The 15,585-nt window shown below is 42.3% G+C and overlaps 1 protein-coding gene across 5 annotated transcripts in view; it reads left to right on the top strand.

The window, feature by feature from the left end:
- DOCK4 (dedicator of cytokinesis 4) overlaps positions 1 to 15,585 on the top strand; it is a 939,215-nt gene that overhangs the window by 276,482 nt on the left and 647,148 nt on the right. For all 5 annotated transcript variants that reach the window (XM_029615608.1, XM_029615609.1, XM_029615610.1 and 2 more), the window contains exons 2-3: positions 871 to 954; positions 2,036 to 2,076. In XM_029615608.1, the coding sequence (XP_029471468.1) occupies positions 871 to 954; positions 2,036 to 2,076 (125 nt within the window). The remainder of the gene's footprint in view (positions 1 to 870; positions 955 to 2,035; positions 2,077 to 15,585) is intronic.

Below are 15,585 nucleotides of genomic sequence, written 5' to 3' on the forward strand. Positions count from 1 at the left end.
GCATCGTATGAAGGCACACTCAATCACATATCATATATAACAGGTCTTTATTAAATATAAACTTCTGAGCTGAGCATAATTGTTACGTCAATGGTGTCACTGGTAATTTCTTGACGGCACGAAGGATTATTGAGATTTCCATACTGGCCGTTGCACTACTTCCTGACTTTTGTGTGATGGATTTATAACGTTCCCTTGATGTAGTATCATTCATATACACAGCACTGTGCAGCATAGTCAAGTCAGTAGTCTGCGACTGCTGTAGGAAATGTACATTTGTAGTGGAGGGTCTAAAAGGAGGCATCTGTCCTTGAAATTACTTCAGACGTCCCTTGCTTGAACCTTCTCTCCAAAACCAGGTTTTCATCGCATTAACTAAAATTGGCATGCCATTTCCCACAGCACATATATATTGACAGCAAAGATCGATCTGCTCACACTCATCCCCGCAGACTGTGACAAATCCTTTACATGCCTTGGGTTTTAGCACAGTGTCATTTCTAAACTTCATTGCTGTTAATATCATTCTGTCATCTTACATGCGGCAACATTCTTACATTGCTTCTGTTATATGTAAAATTATAATTCGGAAAGCACATCTCATCTGTTACATTGTTCTTTTGAAATACTTACTGTCTAGCAAAGTGGGTTAATATATTACTGAAAGAGGTTTTCCTCCCTCAGTTAATGAAGTTTCTCATTTCAGTCTTACGTGTAATCAGTCAATTTGGTAATTTGTTTTTACTTGTTTCTTTAATAAGCTGTCTTGTGAAATGTATTCCTTGTTTCATTTCCTTGAAATTCAAATGGAATATGGAATAGGCTGATTTTAGGAATTGCTGTTAATTGAAGTTGTGTTCTCTCTTTCAGTAATTGCCACTTTTCGAGGAACCATCCCCCATGGCTTGTCCTTAGAGATCGGAGACACAGTTCAAATATTAGAAAAATGTGACGGTAAGTTCAGGGGTTGAGCACTCTTAATATAATGAAAGTGGTCCTGAGGAGATGTAGATATAAAACCTCAGATTCTTTTTCTGGTTTTATTTTGTCATTTTTTAAAAAACTGTTTTTATCCTACTTTCCAAAGGGAAAAATCTCTTATGAGATTGCTGTGTGTGTGTCTCCCCCCCCCCCCCCCCCCCCCCCCCCACACACACACACGCATGTTCTCCCCACTCACAAAAAATAACTTTTCTCTTTGATACCCCTCTGGACACAAAATTTGGAGTACATGTCGGGGGACACACGAGGATTCTGACTAGGATGCTTTTTGTTTGGATCCTCTCATTTGGTACATACTACGGGGAAACATGCAGACGTCTCATGAAGTAAAGTGCATTATTTCTGGGAGGGGCTTCTTGTTCTGTAATAACGCCAGAGTTTTTGTCATTGTGTTCCCGTGCATTTGCTTGTATTCATGCATTTTCAAGGCTGTAGTAGAATTTCACACTGAATTGTTTTGTGGCTGCAAAAGTGCCCGATGGCTGTAGAAACTCCATGCCAGGTTTGGATAGGGCTAGATCATTCATCCTGGCTTAGAATTTGCTGGCCTTTTATTTAGGTTAAGCTCCAGTATACATGACACACAGTGCTGGGGTTAGCACACCCTAGCATCTTTGTATTGATAGATAGAGGGGAACGGGTCTTTTTGGCTGAGGAGAGAAGGTAGTTTGTTCTAATGTGTTGTGACAAATTCCGTGAATAACTGTGCCACTCTGCCAAAGGCTTTATTGGATTCCTGCTCGATGGCATTATCTTGCTTGGTCCCACTTATACAGAAAGTACATAATTTCACCAACTTCTCCAGAAGCGCTTGTAATAAACTCCTACTTTATTGTATTTTTATCTCATCTCCCTTATCTATTTTGGAAATAATCTTTCAGTGTACTTTATTAAAACTTAAACCATTTTTCCTGAGCAATAAAGCTGATTCACGATAGTTTGTTGGGAGAAAAAGAAATGAAGAGATGCTGCTGTTTTACTGTTTATGTAACACACAGGACAAAGATGATAGCCTGTTTTTCCCCCTCCACAGGGTGGTACAGAGGATTTGCCTTAAAGAGCCCAAATACCAAGGTAAGAATAGTTTTGACACTGTGTGAATTATGAGATACATGCAGAACCCATCAGAAGTTTAGCTTTCTCTAGAAACAGAAGGCATAGGCTGAAACTGATCAAGCATACATTCACTTTAAAATGAAAGAACCAGCATAGTTCTGGTGATGAGGCTGGGAATGGTTTTACTGTCAGCACTAATTGAGGCAGCTTTGATAGAGGTGTTGAAAAATAAAGTGAACATGTTTTTCGCTGCTGTTCATGGTAACGCAGCCAAGAGTGTATGATCAGAACCAGATATGGATTAATTCATAATCCTGGTTTCTACTTCTTTGGCCAGGCAGGAGTGGGAAAGCACAATGGAGGGGTAGCACTCACTGCCCTCCTCGAGAGGAAAGAAAGCCTTAGCCATTAAAGCCAATATCTAGACAAAGGTTGCACATTCACTGGATTTTGGAGGAATCTACAGTGGATGGCCACTGTCTGAGGACAGTTACTTCAGTGGCTGGACTACATGGAAGATGGGAGAGGGTTAAAAATGTGTGGGGGAAAAAACTTAACTGCCTGATTCATAAAGGCTTTTGTCCTGTTCTGCGTCTATGGGAAAATACCTTGATTAATCAGGCCCTTAGGTAGTTATAAGTAAAGGCTCACGGTACCATAGTCCCAGTGGAGGCTGGTTCAGACTGAGATGGAAGCTTCCAAGAATGTTCTGGAAAGCCCATAAAACATTTCTATTCAATAGCTCTTACAGTGAATTAATGGCATCCAGTCCAACCACTTAAGTCGCAATTTTTCTTTACAATGGGCACACAATCTCCCAGATAGTTCGGACCTAGACCCCTGTATTAGTATATTTTGAATGTTTGTATACGCAATTTTTATGACTGTTTTATGTTGCTCACCCTGAACCTTGGAGGTGTGGGATGCAAATAATTTTTAAATAAAATAAAGCTTTCACTCCTTCTATCTTCATTTCATATCCCCACCACTTATATCTCCCAGCCTGTCTAACTTCTCTTTCTCATACCCCCCAACCCATCCCTCAGTCCCTGTTCTCCCCCCGATTTCCAAGTCCTCTCTCTCCCACCGAATCTTTGAGTAACTGCTTTTCACACCCATCCTTGAGTCCCCTACTATCCCTACCCAATCTGAGAGTCCCTTACTCGCTCTTCCTCTCTCTCCCCCTGCCCACCCACTCCCAAACCTGGGAGACCCTGCTCTGACCCTCATTCCAGAGTTTGTGTTCTCCCAAAGGGAATTACCCAAGCTTTAACCTTGTTCCTTCTTCGCCTGTCCTGCCTCTCCCCCCCCCCCTCCCTTAACCCTCTTCCATGTCCCTGGGCTGACACTTGTAACCCCATCTCGGACATTCTTGCTGCCGCAGTAGCAGTGCTGACACCTCTTCACTTCCTCTGGTGCCAGCATGGTTCTGTTTAAAGGGCTTATGTACTTATGTATGGCTAGAGTTCCCAAACCACTTCTGATGTTAAAGGCCTCAGTGCTGTGGCAAGTGGAGCAGAATTTGCCTCTAGTTGTAGAATCACTGCAAATTGCCCACGCTACTGCAACCACCACCACCATTTTCTCCTCACTTCCCCTTGCAGTTGCTACCACCACTCTCTTTCTTGCCCACCTGCAACTACTACCACTCCTCCGACTCATTTCTGCCCCATAGATACTGCTACCTTCACTCACACTCTGCCCCATGGTATTGTCACCATTGCCGCCCCCCCCCCCCTCGTGCAGATGCCACTGCTCTTTGCTCTCTCCCCTGCATGCTGCTGTCATCACTGCTTTTTCTCCCTGCCCTCTTCACATATGCTGCGGCATCTGTTGCTGCTATCTCTTTCTGCTCCACCCTCAGATGCCACCACTACCACTGATACTTGCTGCCTCACCTCCTACCACACCACTGCTGCACTCCTGCTGCTTGACTGTGTTTAGTATATTGGTGCCATTTGAGCAGGGGGTTACAGGAGTGGGGGTGAAGATTGGTAGATGGATAGATGGGGGGGACAGAGGGAGAGGAGACATAGTGCTGGGCAGGAAAGTTGAGAGGAGACTTAGAGAGTAGGGGAGAGACATGATTGGATGGAAGAGGAAGATTGGAAGGATGAGGGAAATGCGGAGAAGATGCTTGATGGGAGGGGAAGGAGAGGACACAGTTGGAGAAATAGGGGGATTACTGGAGGGGAGAGAAATGAGCAGAGATCCTAGATAAGGAGACTAAGAAAGGGAGGGAGATGAAAGAAGAGGTAGGAGGAGAAGAGGACCCCTGTTGTGAGGCATCTCACAGGTAGTGAGATAAGCGGATAGGAGGTGAGAGAGAGAAGAAAGAAATGAAAGTGAGAAAAGTTAAACAAGAAAAGAAAGAATAAATAAGTGTGTTCAGTACGTGCACACAACAGTTTCAAATCTATGCAGTTAGATTAAAAAAAATCTTTACAAAATGAAATAATTTTTAATAAAAATGTGACCTTTGTACATATTAAGTAATTTACAACTTATACCAGTTTATGCAAATATACTGCAGAATCTTAAAATCTGTGCCACAGAATTTCCTAATTCTTGCCACAGAATCTATGCAGGAGCTGCAGTAGGAAAATAGGGGCCTTGTAAATCAATATCAAGTATCAATATGCCCAGCACTGGACAGCATACTTGAGTTAATAATTTGCAACCCTATGGCTTGATTTACTAAGGCTTTTCTCTCATTCTGTGTGTATGGGAAAAAATACTTAATAAATGATGCTCATTGAAACTTATTTTAGCAGTGATTAATGTATATAAGAGCTACTTCGACTTCCCTTGCTTGAACCTGCTTCCCCAAGCCCTGTTTGTATTGCATTTGCTAAAACTGGCACTCCATTCCCAAAAGAAAAATCTGCATCCTGTGTCCCCTATCTCTCCACCCTGTAAATTGACAAATCCAGGGTGTTAGCACTATCATTTAAACTAGAACAGCCAACATTTTTTGCACCCTAGAACAGCTGCTAGCATGTTTTTATGCCACTTCTATTTTAGGCTGTATCAGTGAAAGAAAGCAAATTTTTATAATGAATGAATTGGTGATCTGTTAAATACAAGTATCAGAGTGCAGACAGAATTCAAAGCACCTCAAAAGATGAATCAAGATGAGCGGAAACTGAGAAAATTCACTGGCATGAAAACATGCCACTGGCTATTCTAGTGTTGCGAGCGTGGATGGACGGTCAAGAGCATGAGCCCCTGTGCTGCGATGCGACCTGCACAACCCCAGGGCTGGCCATGGTCCATGCCACTGGTGGGTGAATGCATCCAGACATGGGCTGACTGAAACAGGAATACTCTTGGCTTGGAATCGGAAGACTCAATTTGGACATCCAACACATACCAGAAACTGACTCAGCAATGCAATGCTAGTCTTTGGGGTAGCAATCTGGCCACTCAAAAGTCCTTTCGTACTGCTGCTGAGAAGCTGTTTTGTGTGAGGACACAAGACAAAGACCCTGACAAGATGAAGGCTCTGAGGAGGTCTGGCATCGCTGCGCACCCTAAACAACCCGTGGGCTGGTCGCTGACCATGACAATAGTGGTGCAGGCACTGGATCCAGGAACAAGGCAGAAATTGGAACAAGACTCCAAAGACTGGAGGCTGGACTCAGGAGCTCAGATTCAGGAACTTGGACTCAGACTCAGAAACTCGGAACTCAGACTTAAAAAAACAAGGAAGGTCTTCCAAAGGCTTGAACCAGCAACAAATACTCTGGACAGGACACAGACCAGGATCCAGATTCAGGAGACTCAGGAAAATGATGAGACCAGGAATGAAGATGTGGATTTCATAACAAGGCGAAGACTTGGATACCAGGAACAAGATGAAGACTTGGATTTAGGGACAAGGGCAAAGACGTAGGCTCAGGAACAAGACAATGAGACCAATGAAGCCCAGAGACCAAGAACATAGACCAAGAAACATGGAGGACCTTGAAGGTGCTAGCAAACCATGACAAAGGCCAGGAGTAAAGACTGAAGAGCCCTTTTATAAGGCTGCAGGAAAGACATCATTAGAAAGTGTCGAGGGGCTTTTCTCACCACAGTCCTTTTAAAGCTGAGGCTGAAGCGTGCGGGTGCATCTAAGGAGATGATGGAGTGCACTGATGTTGGTGGCAATCCAGGCCACAAGAAGACCAGTGGTTGCGGTGTCTTTCCTCCGCATGGACCAATGACATCTCTCCTGCTGCGGAAGCAGCTGCAGGGGCCTGGCGGCAACTGCAGTGATAGCAGCAGCTCAAGGCCACTCAGGACAGAAGTGGCACCTGCCAGCATCAGGGGTCTGTGAAGTCGGGTGGTGAGTAAGTCACTCATGAGCCTGTCCCCTTAGCAGAATCACAACATCTAGGGTGTTCAATTTGTGCACCATTCATTTATGCCGCTATTTTATTAGGCTCTATCAGTGAAAGAAAACACATTTTTTGGTGAATGAATTGGTTCTCTGTTAAGCACGTATCAGAGTGCAAATAGAAATAAAAGCACCTTAAAAGATAGAAATTGAGAAAATCATTTGGTGGCACATTTTCGTGCCAGTGGTTTTAGGTTTATGACGTGGAGCAAAAACTGAAGGGGGTGGGTGGAGGTGTAACATTTTTGGGACTCAAAGATCATCATAAGTGAAGAAATGTCACTGAATTGCAACCCACTGCGATCATGTACACTGATTGTGCAAGACTTTAAAAGCTTCACTGGAATGTTTTTATGCCGCTATATAATAAGCTCTATCAGTAAAAGAAAACATGTTTTTATGGTGAATGGATGCTCTATTGGACACAATTTGAGTGCAGATAGAAATCAAAGCTCCTCAACATACGAATCAGGATGAGCAGAAATTGAGAAAATTCACCGGCATGAAAATGTCGCCAGCTAATCTAGGGTGTATGAATTGTGGAGCAAAACCCAAAGGGAAGGGGGGGGGCAGGGGGCTAACATTTTCAGGAATTAAAGATAATAAAAAATGATAAAAAGTCACCAAATTTCAACCTGTTACGATCATGTACATGGGTTATGCAAACTATAAAATTTTCACCACACAAAAACATACCGTTGACTGTTCAATCTTCTGTTTTTGTTAATAGCAGAGAATTCTATTCAAAAGACAGTAACTAAAATAAACTTACTTACATTTATGCTTGGACAGGAAATACTAATCTGGAAAGGCCTATGTGAAGAGGAAGGTTTTAAGAAGCTTCCTGAGTTTAAGATAGTCTTTCTCAAGGTGCAGTCCTAAATGAAAAGAATTCTAAGGACTGGGATCCAGAAAAGAGAAATACATTTCTTGGGTGTGTTCAAGTCTGATCATCTTTGGTAAAGGGAGAACTAACATTGTTGTAAAGAACGTAAGTTGTGTGTAGGTATGGTGGAATATTCCAGCAGAAAGCTTTAAATGTTAAACAATCAGTCTTGAATTGAATCCTAAAAGAAATTGGAAGCCAGTGAAGTTCAGTGTGTATTGGTGTATGTAACATGATCACATTTTTTTCTTACAAAAAATTATCTGAAGTCAGCAAACGATTAGAAGAGACACCATGCAAAATGGCATTGCAGTAGTCTAACCTGCTGAATATGAGAGAGTGAAGTCAGTGTCTTCAAATTGTTAGTATCTAAAAACGGTCTAAGTCTTTGGATGAAGCATAAAAAAATGTAGGAACACTGCAACAAATGAGAAAGTAAATAGGAAGAAAATGTCAATGATGAATTGAGTTGAACCCCTAAAGAAGTGACTGTATTCTTCAGAAGTCTTGGAGCTCCAATCATAATAAGAGAGGGTTAATCCGAAGAGACTGTTTCTGGTGAACCATATGGCATCAGATTTCTCAGGATTAACTTTGTTTTACAGACCGAAGCTAGGTAGCTATATGGGAAAGACATTGAATTTGGTAAGAGACTCACCATTTTTTAGATCAATACTAACAAGTACTATGAATGTCATCAGCATAAATGTAACTGCTGAAACCTAGACTTTGTATCAGCGTAGAAAGTGGGGAGAGAAACAAATTGAAAAGGATAGGAGAAATGGAAGATCCCTGAGATACACCACAAATTAGTTGATGATTGGGCGAAATTGAAGAATTCCAATGTACCTGATAGGTTATCTCTTCCAAAAAAGATTTGAATCAAAGAAGAGAAGACTCTTGAATTCCAGTGTCAAAAATGCAATTGAGAAGGAGCTGGTGGTCAATCATATTGAAGGCACCAGCATGCATATCAAGAAAATAACACAGACAGCCAAATCTTTATGCAGATTTAAACTGATTTCTGAAATCAGTGCAGGAACAACAAGGAAACAGCTCTTACTTCTGTGATCCTTGTTGCTATATCTGGGAAAAAAAATCATTAATGATGGATATTTTAAATTAAATGTCCTTAAAAGATTGAAGCCTCTTTTATTTCCAAAATATTTTAGAACAGTTTTACAAGCTCTTGTTTTGTCAAAATTAGATTACTGTAATTCGATCTTTTTAGGCCTACCAGCGAATGTTACAAGACCATTACAATTATTACAGAACTCAGCGGCTAGATTTTTGACTGGAACTAGAAGATCTGATCATATTATATCAATATTAAAGGAATTTCATTGGTTGCCTGTTAAATACAGGGCACAGCATAAAGTCATATCGCTAATTCATAAAATCCTCTACAGTGAAAAGATAGAATGGTTAACATAAACATTACATTTTCATTTCCCATCAAGAATTACAAGATCAGCAGGCACAGGGATGTTACCCATACCTTCCCCTAAAATTGCTCATCTAAATAATGTTAGAGAATGGGCTATTTCCATTGCTGGGCCCCAACTGTGGAACTCTCTACTACAGGAATTAAGGATGGAATCAGACATTAAAATATTTAAAAAAGGCATTAAAGCATGGCTATTCAAAGAAGCCTTCCAAGAGTTTTAACCTAATGATTATATATCCCCTGTAATATAAATATTTAGTTGATTGTATTATCTCTGCTCTTACTGTTCTGCTCTTTCCCTGTTTAAATTTTATGATTTATTAGTTTACTGTTTTATTTGTTATTAGTCTATTATTAAACTTTGTGTTTTCCTCTCTTCTTTTTGGAAATGCAAATATTTTTAAATGAATATTTGTTAGCTAATGTAAACCGATTTGATATGTTCTCATCGGTAAATAAAAATTAATAAATAAATAAAATAAGAGGTCCGTGTGATCTCAGAAGCTCGTGAACATCATCTATGTATCGGTCATTTGGTGATCCAGGAAAAGGTAGTGCAACCTGTAAAGAATCTCATGTTCTCTAGAACCAATAAGGCAAATAAGTCATTGCTAGAGGGGAAGTTGAATGAGCACTGTATTTTAGCTGGTCAGTTTGCCAGAGAAAATAGAAAAACTATTAAAGGTCAAACAATTGAGGGGGTTTTTTTTGTAAATAGTTTGAAAGTCCTATACAAATATATATATTTCAGTCCTTTAAAGCTGAAATCTTCAAAAATCAACCTGCTTGCTTGTTCCGTCGTGTCTCTTTTTTTGGTTTTATTCCAGCTTATCCTTTTCTATTGCTCCTTATGTATAATTTTTGTAATAGAACACTTTCACCTTTTGTTAACACAACACCTACTTTTTTTTTCCTTCCAAGTCCACCACGTGTCTTAGTGAGGCACTCATTTGAAAATCAGCACAGTAGCATCTTATTTTAATAGAAGACATTTTGGAAAACTTTAATATCTCCTCAGAAATGTAAGTTTAAATCAGAATAAAAAGAGGGAATCTTATTGATCGCTTGTCACTGACAAATGAGGATTCAGCTTGTTTTGTTTTGCTAGTTCTGCTGTTTAAAGAAATGTTTTGGGTAGAAATGTTAATTTAGTTCCCCCACCCCATTCTTTCCATTCCCTAAGCCTTTTACTTTTTTTTTTTTAAATTAGTACTCAGTGCTGGCATTGTCTATACTATTTTCTAGCTTGCCAACTGAAGCTAGTCTTGGCATAGCCCATTGGTTCCTTCTTGCTTGAGATCTGAGAGAAACATTTCGGGATGCTGCCAACTTCCTTCTTCAAAGAAGTGCTATTGGATTCCTGAGCTGAACCAAGGACTTGAATTTCTCCGTTGACAACATGTTGTTTTGCTGCTATTCCACCAAAATACTGCTTTGCATAAAATGCTGCCTGCTTGAACAGTGACCTAAAATTAACAGGAAATGAAATACAATGCTGGTTATTACATATAAATATGGTGTTAGCCTCAGACCTTTCAGTTCTCAGCTCTGAGTAGGTTATCTTCCTTTCTGATTATTTAAACTGTTTAATAATTTGTGTTTGTGTTCCACATTATATCATATATTGAAAGTTTTCATGGAAGCACTTGCTTCCTTGGGGGAATACATGATGGGCAACAGGTTTGTAATTATTATTCACTTGAATAAACCTGTCTCTGTGCGCCGTCCAAAACCATTTGTAGCTCCCTGATGCTTTTTTCTAACACTTTTACAAAATTCCCATTCACGTGTTTTCTCATGTAGACTTAGGGAGGGACTAAGTATTGAGCAAGGAAGGTACATGCAGGGCTGACCTCAGGAGGAGGTGGGGCCCAGGAACACTGAAATTATAGTGTTGTGGATAGTGCTATTATGGCAATGCAGGACTCAGGGTGGTTTCCCTTCTTTGTCCCCTCCTACAAGGACAGCTTTGGCTACATTTAGCTCCTGACAGCTGTTCTAAGGTTACAAATTTTGATTCATCCACATTTTTTATGGCCACAGGAGAGCAGTGTAATAATTTTTTTTTTTTTTTTGCTTAATAGCATCTATTATAAAAGCAGATATATAGCAAGAAAAGGGAAAGTAAATATTGGTCACTGCAGAAAACTGTATTGAGAGCATGCAGGAGGAAGAAGAACCATCGTGGACACTTCATTAATGCCCTACATGGCCAGACCGTCGCCGAAGCATGTTGCCAGATAAACCTTCTGGAGCTGTGGGCATTCAAAGATCTGGACAGACAATCAGGTCGCGATGTGGTACATCAACAAACAGGGCAACACAGGCTCACTCCTCCCATGCCAAGAGGCAGTGCAGGTCTGGAATGGGGCCCTCTCTCAAGGGATGTATCCATGGGCGACCTACCTTCCAGGTCACCTCAATGTGCTGGCAGACCGCCTCAGCCGGTCCTTCCAACCACACGAGTGGTCCCTCAACCCAGCGGTGGTGGCTGATCTATTCCGCCGATGGGGTACGATTTGGACCTGTTTGCCTCCCACCCCCCCTCAATCACATGGTGAGCAGAATCTGCTCCCTAGTAGCAGGGAATGGCCATCCAGCCTGTGATGCCTTCACAGGGGGGGGGGGGCAGGACCTCCTATATGCATACCCCCCCGCTTCCGCTCCTCTAGAAGACTCCTTAGAGGAAGAAGGTCTCATGATCATAGAGCATCAACCTAGTGCAGCAGGAAAGGATCCTGTAGCAAGGACCTGCTCTCCAGATGCTGCATTGTCCTTTCGCACCGAGGATGTATTTCCCAGGGCTACTGCCCAGGAAGGAAAGGCTAGGTCGCCCGTCATAGTTGGTGATTCGAATATTAGGAATGTAGACAGCCGGGTGGCTGGTGGGCGTGAGGATCGCCTGGTAACATGGCTACCTGGTGCGAAGGTAGTGGATCTCACGCATCACCTAGATGCACTGTCTAAAATCCTAGATAGGATTTTAAACAGTGCTGGGGAGGAGCTGATTGTCATGGTACATGTGGGCACCAACGACATAGGAAAATGTGGGAGGGAGGTTCTGGAAGCCAAATTTAGGCTCTTAGGTAGAAAGCTGAAATCCAGAACCTCCAGAGTAGCATTCTCTGAAATACTAATATTAATACTCCCATGCACAGGTCCCCAGAGGCAGGCAGAGCTCCAGAGTCTCAGTGCAAGGAAGAGGGATTCAGTTTTATAAGGAACTGGGGAACCTTGTGTGGAAGGGGGAGTCTTTTCCGAAGGGATGGCTCCACCTTAATCAGGGTGGAACCAGATTGCTGGTGCTAACCTTTACAAAGGAGATAGAGCAGCTTTTAAACTAGAACAAAGCCGACAGTCGCTCAGCAGCGCATGGTTTGGAGGGAGGTATCTTCAAAGGATACTAATGCTTTAGAATTAGGGCATTCCGACAGTGAGGTTCCAATAATAAGAAAAGTAGTCCAAGTGCCTGTAACTAAAAACTCACCTGAGCTAAAAAATTCAAATTTATCCCTATCAATTAAAAAGCAGAATGAAAATACAAACAAAAAACACTTTGAAATGTTTGTATGCTAATGCCAGAAGTCTAAGAAGTAAGATGGGAGAATTAGAATGTATAGCAGTGAATGATGACATAGACTTAATTGCCATCTCAGAGACATGGTGGAAGGAGGACAACCAATGGGACAGTGCTATACCGGGGTACAAATTATATCGCAATGACAGAGAGGAGCATCTGGGAGGCGGGGGTGGTGCTTTATGTCCGAGATGACACAGAGTCCAACAGGATAAAGATCCTGCATGAGCCTAAATGTACAATCAAATCTTTATGGGTAGAAATCCCTTGTTTGTTGGGGAAGAGTATAGTGATAACAGTATACTACCGTCTACCTGGCCAAGTTGGTAAAATGGACAGTGAAATGCTAAGAGAAATAAGGGAAGTTAACCAAATTGGTAGTGCAGTAATAATGGGAGATTTCAATTACCCCAATATTGACTGGGTAAATGTATCATTGGAACATGCTAGAGAGATAAAGTTCCTGGATAGAATAAATGACAGTTTTATGGAGCAATTGGTTCAGGAACTGATGAGAAAGGGAGCAATTTTAGGTCTAATTCTCAATGGAGCACAGGATTTGGTGAGAGAGGTAACAGTGGAGGGGTTGCTTGGCAATAGTGATCATAATATGATGAAATTTGAATTAATGACTGGAAGGGAGACAGTAAGCAAATCCACAGCGCTAAACTTTCAAAAGGGAAACTTTGATAAAATGAGAAAAATAGAAAAAAATTGAAAGGAAAAGCTACAAAGGTAAAAAGTGTGCAAGAGACGTGGACATTGTTAAAAAATACAATCCTAGAAGCACAGTCCAGATGTATTCCACACATTAAGAAAGGTGGGGAAGGAAGGCAAAACAATTACCAGCATGGTTAAAAGGTGAGGTGAACAAGGCTATTTTAGCCGAAAGATCTTCACTCAAAAATTGGAAGAAGGATCCAACAGAAAAAAATAGGATAAAGCATAAGTGTTGGCAAGTTAAATGTAAGACATTGATAAGACAGGCTAAGAGAGAATTTGAAAAGATGTTGGCCATAGAGGCAAAAACTCACAGTAAAAACTTTAAAAAATATATCTGAAGCAGAAAGCCTGGAAGATGTAGAAGGCCAGATTGACAAACTAAAGAGTATCAAATCACCTGGACTGGATGGTATGCATCCTAGGGTACTGAAGGAACTAAAAAATGAAATTTCTGATCTATTAGTTAAAATTGGTAACCTATCATTAAAATCATCCATTGTACTTGAAGAATGGAGGATGGCCAATGTAACTCCAATATTTAAAAAGGGCTCCAGGGGCGATCCGGGTAACTATAAACCAGTGAGCCTGATTTCAGTGCTGGGAAAAATAGTGGAAATTATTCTCAGGATCAAAATCGCAGAGCTTATAGAAAGACATGGTTTAATGGAACACAGTCAACATGGACTTACCCAAGGGAAGTCTTGCCTAACAAATCTGCTTCATTTTTTTGAAGGGGTTAATAAACATGTAGATAAAGGTGAACTGGTAGATGTAGTGTATTTGGATTTTCAGAAGGTGTTTGACAAAGTTCCTCATGAGAGGCTTCTAAGAAAACTAAAAAGTCATGGGATAGGAATCGATGTCCTTTCATGGATTACAAACTGGTTAAAAGACAGGAAACAGAGAGTAGGATTAAATGGTCAATTTTCTCAGTGGAAAAGGGTAAACAGTGGAGTGCCTCAGGGATCTGTACTGGGACCCATGCTTTTGAATCTACTAGATAAGGGAGCCCGGACCGACGTGCCGCAAATGCGCAGTAGAGAGCAGCTCTACCGCGCATGCGAGCACGTCGGCCAGAGCAGAGCGTGCCCGGAAAAAAAAAATGGCGCCTGCTCCTTAGGAGCAGGAGCGGCGGCGGCACCAGCAGCAACCATCAGGAGCGGCGGCGGCGGCAAGCAGGAGCAGTAGTGGCGGCGGCGGCGGCGCGCGAGGGAGGGAGGGAGGAGCAGTAGTAGCGGCGGCGGCGCGCACGAGGCAGGGAGGAGCAATAGCGGTGGCGACGCGCATGCGGGAGGGATGGATACACCCTGTCTGTCGGTTGTGGATGAGCTGGGAGGGGAGTGAGTCAGGGGAGGGAGGAGAGTGAGCTGAGGTGGGAGAGAGTGAGGGAGGGAGGGAGGAGAGAGGGAGGGGGGGAGAGAGTGAGAGAGGGAGGGGGAGGGAGGAAAGAGTGAGGGGGAGGGGGGAGGGAGGAGAGAGTGAGGTGGGGGGAGGGAGGAGAGGGAGAATAGAGGAGGGAGGGAGGAGAGGGAGAATAGAGGGGGGAGGTGGGAGGAGAGAGTGAGGGGAGGGAGAATAGAGGAGGAAGGGAGGAGAGGGAGAATATATGGGGGAGGTGGGAGGGAGGAGAGAGTGGGGGGAGGGAGACTAGAGGGGGGAGGTGAGGGGGGGAAGGAAATGGACCGAACATTTTTCTTTAAATGTAGCCCGTTGTTACGGGCTTAACGGCTAGTATATTTATAAATGATGTGAAAGGAATACGACAAGTGAGGTAATCAAATTTGGAGATGATACAAAATTATTTAGAGTAGTTAAATAATAAGCGGATTGTGATAAATTGCAGGAGGACTTGTGAGACTGGAAGAGTGGGCATCCAAATGGCAGATGAAATTTAATGTGGATAAGTGCAAGGTGATGCATATAGGGAAAAATAACCCTTGCTGTAGTTACACAATGTTAGGTTCTATCTTAGGAGTTACCACCCAGGAAAGAGATCCAGGCATCATAGTGGATAATCCATTGAAATCGTCGGCTCAGTGTGCTGCGGCAGTCAAAAAAGCAAACAGAATGTTAGGAATTATTAGAAAGGGAATGGTGAATAAAACAGAAAATGTCATAATGCCTCTGTATTGCTCCATGGTGAGAATGCACCTTGAATACTGTGTACAATTCTGGTCGCCGCATCTCAAAAAAGATATAGTTGCGATGGAGAAGGTACAGAGAAGGACGACCAAAATGATAAAAGGGATGTACATTCAATGGGAGATGCAGCCTTTGGGACAGGAATTCTTAGGGCAGCCATATTTTATTATTTATTGGGGGCTGTGACCCTGCTGGTTGGAGGTGGCATGAGGGGAAGGGAGTAAGAGCAGTGGAAGAGAGAGGCAGAGGGGCAAGATAGGGACAAAGGGGAAGTGCAAGTGGGAGAGTGTACCCCTCACACCCACAGTCAGACAGATTCCCTCTATCTTGCCTGACCCACAAACACAACACCAACCTTTTCATCACTCACA

Source organism: Rhinatrema bivittatum, chromosome 9 (assembly GCF_901001135.1).
Source record: "Rhinatrema bivittatum chromosome 9, aRhiBiv1.1, whole genome shotgun sequence".
In the NCBI taxonomy this organism is placed as follows: domain Eukaryota; kingdom Metazoa; phylum Chordata; class Amphibia; order Gymnophiona; family Rhinatrematidae; genus Rhinatrema; species Rhinatrema bivittatum.